This window comes from Vombatus ursinus, unplaced genomic scaffold (genome assembly GCF_900497805.2).
Source record: "Vombatus ursinus unplaced genomic scaffold, bare-nosed wombat genome assembly UNPS02014820.1, whole genome shotgun sequence".
Lineage (NCBI taxonomy): Eukaryota > Metazoa > Chordata > Mammalia > Diprotodontia > Vombatidae > Vombatus > Vombatus ursinus.
Window position 1 is genome coordinate 22,997,418 of NW_020954598.1, and position 10,877 is coordinate 23,008,294.

General features: G+C 47.0%; 1 protein-coding gene across 1 annotated transcript; it reads left to right on the forward strand.

The window, feature by feature from the left end:
* The first annotated feature begins 220 nt into the window (after window positions 1–220).
* TUSC2 (tumor suppressor 2, mitochondrial calcium regulator) lies at window positions 221–9,677 on the forward strand. The gene is made up of 3 exons (XM_027837252.1): window positions 221–431; window positions 6,699–6,819; window positions 7,849–9,677. The coding sequence occupies exons 1-3, from the start codon at window positions 262–264 to the stop codon at window positions 7,912–7,914; spliced, it is 357 nt and encodes a 118-aa protein (XP_027693053.1). The 5' UTR covers window positions 221–261; the 3' UTR covers window positions 7,915–9,677.
* The last annotated feature ends 1,200 nt before the right edge of the window (window positions 9,678–10,877 follow it).

Below are 10,877 nucleotides of genomic sequence, written 5' to 3' on the forward strand. Positions count from 1 at the left end.
CACTTAGGCTTGCAGTCGCAGTGCACGCCGGGATTCTTAACCTCCGAGGGTCGCCATTGGCACCGACTCTCGGCCTGACAGCTCCGACTACCAATGGACGAACGTGGAGGGAGGAGCGGAAGCCGTTGGAGGCGGTGCAGGAAGTGAAGTTACTTCCGCTCGGTCCGAGGGAGTCGGCATCCGTCCGTCAGCGGGAGCAGGGCCGGCTGTTGGAGGGTGCTGTGAGGCGCGAGCGGCCCGCGATGCTCCGCGGGCCCTAACATGGGCACCAGCGGTTCCAAGGGCCGGGGGCTGTGGCCCTTCTCGGCGCCGGCTGCGGCCGCGGGCCCGGGAGGCAGCCCCGAGCTCACCGACGCGGCCCGTGCCCAGCACGCCCTGGCCCGGGCTCGGGGCTTCCGCCCCGCGCCGCCCTTCGTGTTCACCCGTCGCGGGAAAGGGCGTGGGGGGAGGCGGCCTCCGAGCTTCCCTGCAGCGGGCTGACGGGCCTCGGAGGGTAGGCGGGTGAGCAGGTCCTTCCCCGAGGAGGCTGAAGGCAGCAGCCTGTGGCGTGCACACGCTGAGGGCAGCTGTCCGGCCTCGGAGAGACGGTTTGGTTTCCACGTCTTGGCCGAAGGGTTGGGAGAGGAAGAATCAGCCGGCCTTTGCGCCCGTCTGCTGGAAGAAATGCCCACCGGGCCCTGAATGCCGCGTCCTCTTTGGCTTCAGTCTCGGCTACTGTTATTTCCGTGGGTTTCCCGACTTGGGTAGGAGGAAGAGCTTGCTTGGTTGGAGGTCCTGAAAAAGGTGGTGTGCCTCCGGCTGTCGTTAGTCAGCTGGCTGGGGCTTCCCGGGGGCAATATTAAGAGGGGCATCGAATGGGGCTGGTCAGAGTACTGGAGTTGGAGTCCGACCCGAGTTTGAATTCCGGCTCTGTCAGCCACCACGTGTTTGACCTTGGGCAAGTTACTTTCTCTCAGGGATTCCGTTTTCCTTTCTGTGCAAAGCAAGGAGCTGGAAGATATGTGGTAAGGTTGGCTTAAACAGGGAATAACGGAAGAAGAGCAATATGAAATATTTACAAAGGCTGAAGGGAGCCCAAGTTGTGGAAGGCTTTAAAAGAGAGATTGTACTTAACCTAAAGTCATTACAGAGCCACTGAAGATTTTTGAGCAAGGTGGTGACATAGTCAAGCCTATTTCAGGAATATTAATTTGGCAGCAGTATGTAGAAAGAATTGGAGGTAGGGAGAGGCCAGAAGCAGGGAGAACATTAAGGAAGCCGTTGCAGTAGTCTAGGCCGGTAGTTTCCAAACTGCTCCCTGTTAATAAAATTTTTGAGACACTCCCCCATATATGTAATTTATTAATTATATGCCTATATGTGTGTATGCACATATACATACACTGAGCTAATAATTATGCACATTCCTTTCACAAAAATTGAAGTTAATATAGTGAGAGGAAGATGACATAGTATTTGATCATAGAGATCTTAGTGTTCGAGTAGGAGAATGACATGGTCTGACTTATAAGGTAGGAAAATCACTTTGACAGCTCTGTTGAGAATGGATTGGAGAAGGGAGAGACTTAAGACCAATTAGGAAGCTGTTGAAATAGTCCAGAGATGAGGTAATGAAAGCCTGAACTAGTGGGCTGTGAAAATAGAGAGAAGGGGATGGGTGAGAGATGTAGGTAGAAATCACAAGATTTGGCAACTGTTGTATGTGTAGTGTGTGGTGTGAATAAGACTGAGAAGTTGAGTATGACAAGAGTTTCCAGACCTGGATGACTAGAAAAATGGTGGTGCCCTAAACAGCAAAAGAAAAGAGGGTTTGGGGAGAAAGATAAGGCCTGTCTTGGACATGTTGCATCTGAGGGGGACTTTGTGGGACTTCCCATTCTCACTAAGTAGTTAGTGATGTGGTAATGCAGTTCAGGAACGAGTAGGCCTGGAGATCACCAATTGAATGTAGAGGGAGACGAGTTAGGGGATGCCCACAGAGGGCATAACTGAGGAGCAGTCAGACTAGGAAGAGAACCAAGAGCAATCATTTTCACTACTCCCCAGAGAGGAGATAATATCCAGAAAGAGAGAATGGTCAGTGGTGTTAAATACTGCAGAGAGGTGAAGAAGGATGGAGATTGAGAAAAGGCCATTCGATTTGCCAGTTAAGAGGTCTTTGGCAACTTTGAAGAGAACAGTTTTAGTTGATTGAGGAATCAAAGATAATAAGAAAATTGAGAATCTGAGAGGCCTAAAGGATGGCGATACCTTAGAGCAGAGGTGTCAAAACTCACTGAGAGCAGCTAGCAAACTCTGAAATGCAAACAGTACCAGATTAAAATTTAATTGAGAAATGTTTAACAAAATAAAAATACAGTACAACATAGTAGTGTTCTGAGTTCATCTTTGGCCTGCAGGGATCCATTCCTATTTGAGTTTGACACCACTGCCTTGGACAAAAATAGGGAAATTTGACATAGGAGAGGGAATAACGTAATAGGCTCTTACCTACCGGCCAATACTGTAGAGCAGGGAGCCAGCTTAGGGGTACCTGCCATAGCCTTGAAGTGATCTAGAGAGTAGGGTATGAGTGTGCTAAGGTTTGGCACTTTGAAACTGCTGGTGCAGGTGCTGGGATCTAAGCAATATTATAACCTCCCTTAAAAGTTCATTCCCTCGTAGAAAGAAAGCAATTAGGAGCTTGTGTAACTATGGAAGACCAGTAGTAGAGAGGGGCAGAGTTGGGAAATGTTGAGTCTCTATGAATGAAATGATAGTGTGGTTCAAAGTCCTACAATTGGCTGTAGTGGGGAAGGTAGGATATTAGGATAGTGCCACAGCATCTTGGTGGTTTGAGGACCTCCTACTTTGTTTTTTGCTTGTTTGTTTGTTTTTCTAATTAGCATCATTTATTTTTCTCTCCCTTACCTCCCATTGGGGAAAAAACTAAAGGAAAAACAAAATCTTTGTGACAAATAGTGAAAGCAGTGCAAATAGCCATATTGGTCATGTCCAGAAAAAAGTAATTTTCCTTCTGTATCTTGAGTCCCATCACCTTTCAGTCAGGAAGTAACATTCTGCATCAACAGTCCTTTGGAAACATGGTTGATCATTGCATTAATCAGAGTTCTTAAGTCTTTCAAAGTTTTATGCATTTATGGTGTTGTTAGTGCATAAATTCTTCTCCTGGTTCAACCTTCCACTTTGGAGACCACTGGTCTAGGCGAGGCTAGCAAAAGCCAAAACAAAGATAATATCCCTTTGGATAGAAAGAATGGGTTGGTGAAAAGGTGTGGCAGAGTAAAATAGACAAAGCTTTACAAATGATTGGATAGGTAGAATGAGGCAGAGGAAAAAGCAAAAGATGACTGAGCTTGCAAACCTGAGCGATTTGAAAGATGGTAGTGTCCTCAGCAGGAAGAGGTGAGTTTGTAGGGGGTATGATGGGATTAGGAAGGTGGATAATGATTTCTGTTTTAGCTGTGTTGAATATGAGATACTGGTGAGTCATTGAGGTAGAGAAGTCTAGGGGACAGTTGGTTTGCAGGACTGAAGATTCCCCTCCTCCCCCTTAACTCCTTTGAATATTCTCTTAATTTTTCTTAAAAACACCACCATCCTTCCAGTCACTGTGATCCACAACTTTCCATATTTTTCACTATTTTTCCTTCACCTTTCTCCCCTCTTGAACCTTCATCAGTTGTCAAGTCTTCAGTATTCTACCTCATCAACCTGTATTGCATCCATCCCTGTCTCTACAGTCACAAAGTTCAGGCCTTCATCTTCTCTTGTCCTAGACCAGGGGTGGGAAACCTGCAGCCACACACACGTGTGGCCGTCTCTGGGTCCTTGGATTTGGCCTTTTGACTGAGTCCAAGTTTTATAGAACAGATCCTTTTATTAAGGGCATATGTGGCCACCCTTGTGTCTTTGACTATTTAAAAAACCTCCTGATTGGTTTTCCTGCTTCCATCCTCTTCTCTCCAGTTCATATTCCATACTGGTCTCTCCCCACACCACCCCCAAAAAAAAAATCTTCCATGGCTCCCTGTTACCTCTATGGTGAAATTCAGATTCCTCAGCCTGGCTTTTAAGGTCTTCCATAATCTGTCTTTCTCCTACTTTTCCACTCATGTCATGTAACTCCTCGTAACTTCCTCTGCATCCCAGCCAAACTGGCCTGCTGGCTTTTCCCTTTCCACAGCATTTCCATCTCCAACCTCCATGCTTTTGTCCAAATGGTTTTCCTTGTTTGCAGTGTGTGTTCTCATTGCTTTTGCCTCTTGGAATGCCTAACTTTCTTCAAGACACAGCTCAGGTGCCACTTCCTACAAGAAGCCTTTCCTGATTCCTCCCCATCTTTTCCCAAAGTTGTTGGTGATCACTTCTTATGTTGACTTTGTAATTTATTTTTCTGTGTGTATGTTGTATGTCTGTCTTCCCTCCTCCCCTCCTGTCTCCCTAAGTTCCTCTAAGACTACAACTCTTTTGTTTTTATACATCTAGTGCCTTACACTGTGCATTTGACATAGTAGGTGCTTAATAAATGTTTTTGAATTGAGAGATGGGATACATACGCATACATTGAAAGAGATACAGTATTCATGTGTGTTTGGATAATGATCCAGCAAAGGAAAGAAATCAGACAGATAGAACCAGAAGAGAGTAGTGTAATAGCCAAAGGAGAGAGTATCAAGGAAGAGGCGGTCAGCAGTATCAAAAACTACACAGAAGTTAAGGACAGTGAACACTGAAAAAAGGCCATGGGATTTGACAGTTGCGTTAGTTTATAACCTTGGAGAAAGTTTCATTTGAGTGATGGATAGGAAAGGAAGAAAGAATTAAAAGAGAAGGGAAGGCCTTTAGCAGCTAGGAGGACTGTGAAAAGCTGCCTGAAATAGGTGGGATTTGAGGTGAGTCTTGAAGGAAGTCAAGAAAACTAATCCAGGATGTAGGGGTAGAACATCCAAACGTGTGAGGGTCAGCAAGTTGCCTGAGGTGGGCAGAATCAGATGTGAATTTTTTTAAAGAACAGGAAAATCCTGGGTGTGTTTATAGATGGTAAAGAAAGAGACAAAAGATAGGGACTAGCTCCGTAGACCCAGAATAAGATGGAGTTACAATACAAAGATACAAGTATAAGATTCGGCCGTAGTAAGAAGATGAGCCTGCTTTCAAAGATGAAGCCAAGGAGATGAGAATGGAGGATATTTGTTGCTGTTTAGATGTTTCAGTCATGTCTGACTCTTTGTAACCTCATTTGGGATTTTCTTGGCAAAGCTACTGAAGTGATTTGCCATTTCCTTCTCTAGCCCATTTTACAGATGAGGAACTAAGGCAAACGGGTAAATAACTTGCCCAGGGTCACGCAGCTGGTAAGTGTCTGAGGCCAGATTTGAACTCATGAAGGTGAATCTTCCTGACTCCAGGCCCAGCACTCTATCCACTGTGCCACCTAGCTTTCCCCCACCCCCAATCCAGTTCACCCCAAAGCTGTTAGGGTTGTGTCAGTGACTTGGGGAAGTAATGAAGATACCTACCTCTTATCTCCCCAAGGCCCAGTTTTCTGAAGGTAATAAGAGAATTCTAGCTTAACTCCTTCAGAGGAAGCTAGTTAGGAATTTTCGGGAGTCATGTGACTCCAAGACCCTGGTAAGTAGGATTGGATCCCCTATTTTCTTTGTGTGACTGGAGCAAAAGACTAGTCACTCAGAGAGCCTCAGCTCTAGGGTTGATGAAAAGCCTATAACTTGGGTCCTATTTGGCAGAATATTTGGGAGTCAAGCAGTAATGTTAGTTATCAGATTTTCTGAATGCCATTTAGGCCCGACCTGGAAAGTTTGTGTGGGTGGAGACTTGCTGCATTGAAACCCAGGCCTGGAGCCATTTTCATTAGCATCTAGCTTAAGGATGGGATAGGAAATGCCACGGCCCTGAGACCTCTTATGTCTGCCAACAAATTCTTTTGCCTGAAGTTAGTGTGGGCTTCCTGCCATCTTAGAGCGGGCATCAAGACTTTGGCTATACCAGTTGTTCCTACTGAGGCAAAACACAAGCAAGCCTAGACCTCTGGCAGCAGCTTTTTCTCAGAGCCCACCAGGCTATGAAGTCCAGGGCCTGGCCATGGAACTTTACTACAGAGGCCCTGTGTTTTAATGGGTTCCCTCTGGTGATAACCATAGCATTGGATCCTCACAGATCAGAGAGCTCTGAGAGTAGCAGGCATCAAGCATTGTGACAGTTCACCTTTTAGCTCCTCCCAGTGTCTGAGTATCCCCTGCTTCTTTGCTCTATTTCCACCCCAATCGGGTCCCTGAGGCTTCAGAGAAAGGGTCCGTCTCCAGGCCTGCTAGCCTGTCTCTCTGCCTCATACTCTACCAAAGGCTGTCCCTTATGTCATGAGGACTTTTTAGCTCTGTGACCTTGGACCTTGGTGGTTGTTTGGGAAACTCTCTAGGCAGTGCTTTGGGTCAGACAATAAACATTTATTAAGCTCCTGCTACATGCCAGGCACTGTGCTAAGTGCTGGGGATAAAAAAAGAGGCAAAAGACAGTCCCTCCCTTCAAGGAGCTCACAATCTAAAGGAGCAAGCAAACAACTATGGACAAATTTTGTACTTATTTTGGGGGAAATGTTGGATAAGTGATGCTCCCTGAGCCTTGATTCAGTCAGTGGAGCCAGTGGTCCTGATGGCACTTTGTCCTCTGCCCTACAGTTCCATGTATTATGATGAAGATGGTGACCTGGCCCACGAGTTCTATGAGGAAACAATTGTCACCAAGAATGGGCGAAAGCGTGCCAAGCTGAGGCGGGTACAGAAGAACCTGATCCCTCAGGTGAGGGAGAGCAGGAGATACAGGGCCCCTCCCCAGCCTCCCCTCTCATCCCATTTTGTCCTCATAAAGTCAGATGGGGGGATTATGCTCCCAAACAAATGAAGGCTCAGTAGAACCACATTCTCCTGGACCAATTTCTGCTCTGATCATTACTTCTATGAGGCCTGCTTTTTCTGCTGCCAGCCTGGAAATAACAGTGCCTTCAAGGATGGGTTACACTGAAATGGCCTCCACTTGCCCTTGTGCTCCCTCTCTTTCTTAGCAGAGGCTGCTGTGAAGCTGGCTGTGGAGCTTGGTGAAAGATTATAGGGTCCATGTACCCCTCACATTAACTCCATTAGTCACACTGCCCTTATGGACTGAGACATTGTGGGGACAGGAAAAGCCAGGCTCACAGTCTGTTTGGGGAGGCCTGGAAACAACAGGACAGCCTAGACTCAAATGTTAGGCTGGGTTTGTCATTCACTTCACATTTATTTATGAAGAGCCTTCTATGGGCAGTGAGCTATGCTAGACCCTGGAGGAATGACAAAGATCATTGAGCATATATATATATATATATATATCCTAAATTAGAGTATTAAAAAGTGTTTTAAAGGAGTTTAAAGTGCTTTGGGATTAGATGAAAGAGAAATCAGTTGCAATAACTGACATTTATGTGGAGTTTTAAAGTTTACCAAAGTGCTTTATGTATATCCTCTCCTTTTAGCTTTATAATAGTCCTGTGAGGTGGGTGGCATTTATCCTCATTTTACAGATGAGGAAAACTGAGGGTAAGAGGTTAAATGACTGGGCCGTGATTAGTTTCATAGCCACTAAATATTAAAGGTGGGCTTTGCACCCAGGCCTTTCTGACTCCACGTTCAGCATTTCATGCACGATGTTACACTGCTTCCAGAGGAGTGTGGGGAGGCAAGACTGGCAAGAGGCTTAAGGAGAGAATCGTGGGACCTGGAGCAGTTTAAAAGGAAGGCTTCCTGGAAGAGCTAGAATGAGGCAGGGCCTAACCAGTATCAATTTCATTTTCAGGGTATCGTGAGGCTAGACCACCCTCGCCTCCACGTGGATTTCCCAGTGATCATCTGTGAGATGTGAGCCCTGCAGCCCCTTCCTGCCCACACCCCAAGTCTGTGGGGTGGTGGGTATGGACATCTGGGTAGGAGGAGGGGCAGCAGGGCCAGAAAGAGGCCTTGGGTGGGGAAAACTCCCCACTTCCTTGGCAGGGCATCCCAAGCTGCTGAGTCCACAAGCTCAAAGTGTGGGTCCTGATGAGAGGTGTCTGGGTTAAAGCAGCCGCCCCAGAATGAATTCCACCTGACGTGGGCCCCCTAATGGGCCATATTTTTTCATCTACAAGTCAACGGGTAGGGAAGCTGGGTGCCCAGTTCTGTTTCTTCCACAGTACTGGGTGATTCAGTTTGAGGGAGGGTCTGGGGATAAAGGATAGTTGGCTTGGTTCACTGGAGTAGGTATTTTCATCAGGATCTGAGTGCCTGGGTAAAGGAAGGGGGTAGGATACTCAGTTTCTCTTCCTGAACCCAAAGCCCCAACTCACCCTCCAATATCGAGAGGAGTGTCAGGAAATAAAAGCTGGGTGAATGCTCAGGCCAGGAATTTCAGGGTACAATTTCCTTCCTTCTGACCTCAACCACCTCCCAATACCCCTCCCCCTCCTGTTTCCTTGTAGCATGTACCTCTCCCTCTGCCCAGCCTGGGAGAAGGGACAGGAGAGGCCTGGGGCTTGGTCACTGTCAGGGAGACAAGGGGACACAGCACTTTACAAGCAGGGTCTCCTCTTTTCCTGGCCCTTCCCCTTGTGTCCCCAGGGGCTGTGGGGCTGGCCATAGTGAGCTTTGCTATGCACAAGCAGTACCCTCCTTTCTCCTTTCCCTCACATTTCTGAGCATTTCAGCCGTTTGCTACCTCGATTCCTACCACCCCCGAGGGAGGCTGGTCTCAATGAATCTCACAACCACCCTTGATCCACTGCCCCACTCCCCTTCTCACTCCCAGCCCACTAATTAGCTCAGCCTGCTGGAACTGAAGAGGATTAGAAGATCCCCTATCTGGGGTGGGTTTCACTTCCTACACTGTGATCCTCCCCGAACCTCACCCGCCTATACACATATACACCTGGTCCCTGAGGGTATGGTTGGAAACTGAAGGGGCAGTGGATCTTCTACATGGGAATCCTAGAATTGGGAGAAAAGCATAAACCCTAAAGATATGGGGGAGAGGGCTCTTGCTCAGTACCCCTGCTAAGACTGCCTGAGAAACCTGTTTCTTACACCAACCCTTTCTTGGGAGAAAAAGGGGGAGTTTCCGCACACTACACTTGATGTGTCCTTCAGGCCTGTCCCCATCAGCTCTGGAGAGCACATTCCCAATCAATCCCCACCCTGTTATGATAGGCAGTTCTGCCCACCTGGCAAACTTACCCATATCTCTTTAGTATCCTGGCCCCTCTCACCTTGGTACTGTGTTGGCCCAATCCCTCCCCCAAGCTGCTCACCTCCTACTAGTAGGCATGGGCAACTGGGCCCAACCTTCTGCTCTCCAGGGTCTGTCTGGCAGGGGTTGGATAAGGAGACCACGGAAGGGAGATTTACAATGTGAAGGTTTGTAAATATCTATGTCCATGATATTGTTGAAGCAGAAATTCGATCTGTTTACTTTTTAGGATTACTTTTTTAAAAATTCTTTTCTGTGCAAACTGTGCTTTTTGTGTGAATGTGACAGAAAGATGGTCTGGGGCAGAGATGATAATAGAGGGGAAAGGGCTGGTTGCTCTCTCCCCCAGCCCAGGCTGGTGTGCCCTTTTGTTGAATTTAAATAAAATTATTTGTAGATTGATGTCATTGAGTGAGCAGTTTATTGGAAATGGGAGCCTTTTAGACTACGCTGGGGCAGAGGACATGGGAGGATGGTCAGAAGTGGCCAAAGGACAAGTCACTTAACCCCAGTTGCCTTGACCGAAAAAAAAAAAAGACTTTGAAAATGAAATAAGAGGTTGCAAAAAAAAAAAGTGGAGGAAAAATGGCCAAAGGAGAGTCAGAAGAAGGTAGCCTCAGTGGCCTGAACTGGCCTGTAACACTTTTCCTGTCTCTGAAGAGGCAGCTCCAGTTGTGCCTTGGGAATTGAGCCATGGGCTCCTGAAAGCTCTCCAGAAAGTTGAGGACGGTCTGTCACTGTTTCCTGCTCCCACCCTTAGCCAAATGGAGGAGCTGTTGTGCCCGCTGCTCCGCCGGCTTTCTGGCACTAGAGGGCAGTATTTACACGGCCAGAAGATCTTCCTCTCTGTCTGGCCAGGAGGATGTTTTAAGGATGGGGGCCGGGCCCTTTCTTGGAAGATGGTGCTCTGAGATCCATTTTCTAACTTTATGAAATGAAATGATTAGGAAAAGTTAGAACTGATTTGCCATTCATAAATAAGCCTCTAGTTAAGAGGCCATACTGCATTAGGAAGAGCGCTAGACTTCGAATTCAGAAGAAAGAGCCGGTTCACATCCTGCCTAAGAAATAAGCTGTGTGGCCATAGGCATACTCTTCTCTGAGCCTCAGACAGGTCGGCAGACACTGACCTTTGAATCTTCTAATTCATGAAAAGTAGGCTTGGTGTATGTTTCCAGTTCCTCTCAGAAATGGACATTTATAAATTAAAAACTTTAATTTTTTTTCCCAGGGAAATACTTTTTCATAATTATCTATGGGTGAAAACAGGATTTTCCTGGCTGATTTTATCTGATGTCTTGTGCTCTGCATCCCACATTTGGTACGCTAGACAGAACAGAACACAGTAACTGGGAGAGCTCTTCTCCCACCACAGAGAAGCCATTTACCTTTTTCAGCTGAGGAGGATGGGGGCAGCAGCACCACTTTGCTGCCCACCCCCACCCCCAGTTTGTTAGGGGCTGGTTAGGTTTTGGAGAGGGGAGCTTGGCCAGATACATCACTGCCCTCCAATTTTCACTCCTTCAGCTAGGAATTGAAGTTTCTTTTTTCTCTAGGACCCTGCCTAGCAACTCAGTTCTTTCCCAACCCTGACTCCCCTCTGAGCT

Coding starts and splice junctions, on each gene's coding strand:
- TUSC2 (XM_027837252.1), top strand. CDS start 262: ATGGGCACCAGCGGTTCCAAGGGCCGGGGGCTGTGGCCCTTCTCGGCG. Junction 432..6,698: donor TTCGTGTTCACCCGTCGCGG/GAAAGGGCGTGG, acceptor TCTGCCCTACAG/TTCCATGTATTATGATGAAG. Junction 6,820..7,848: donor AGAAGAACCTGATCCCTCAG/GTGAGGGAGAGC, acceptor TTTCATTTTCAG/GGTATCGTGAGGCTAGACCA.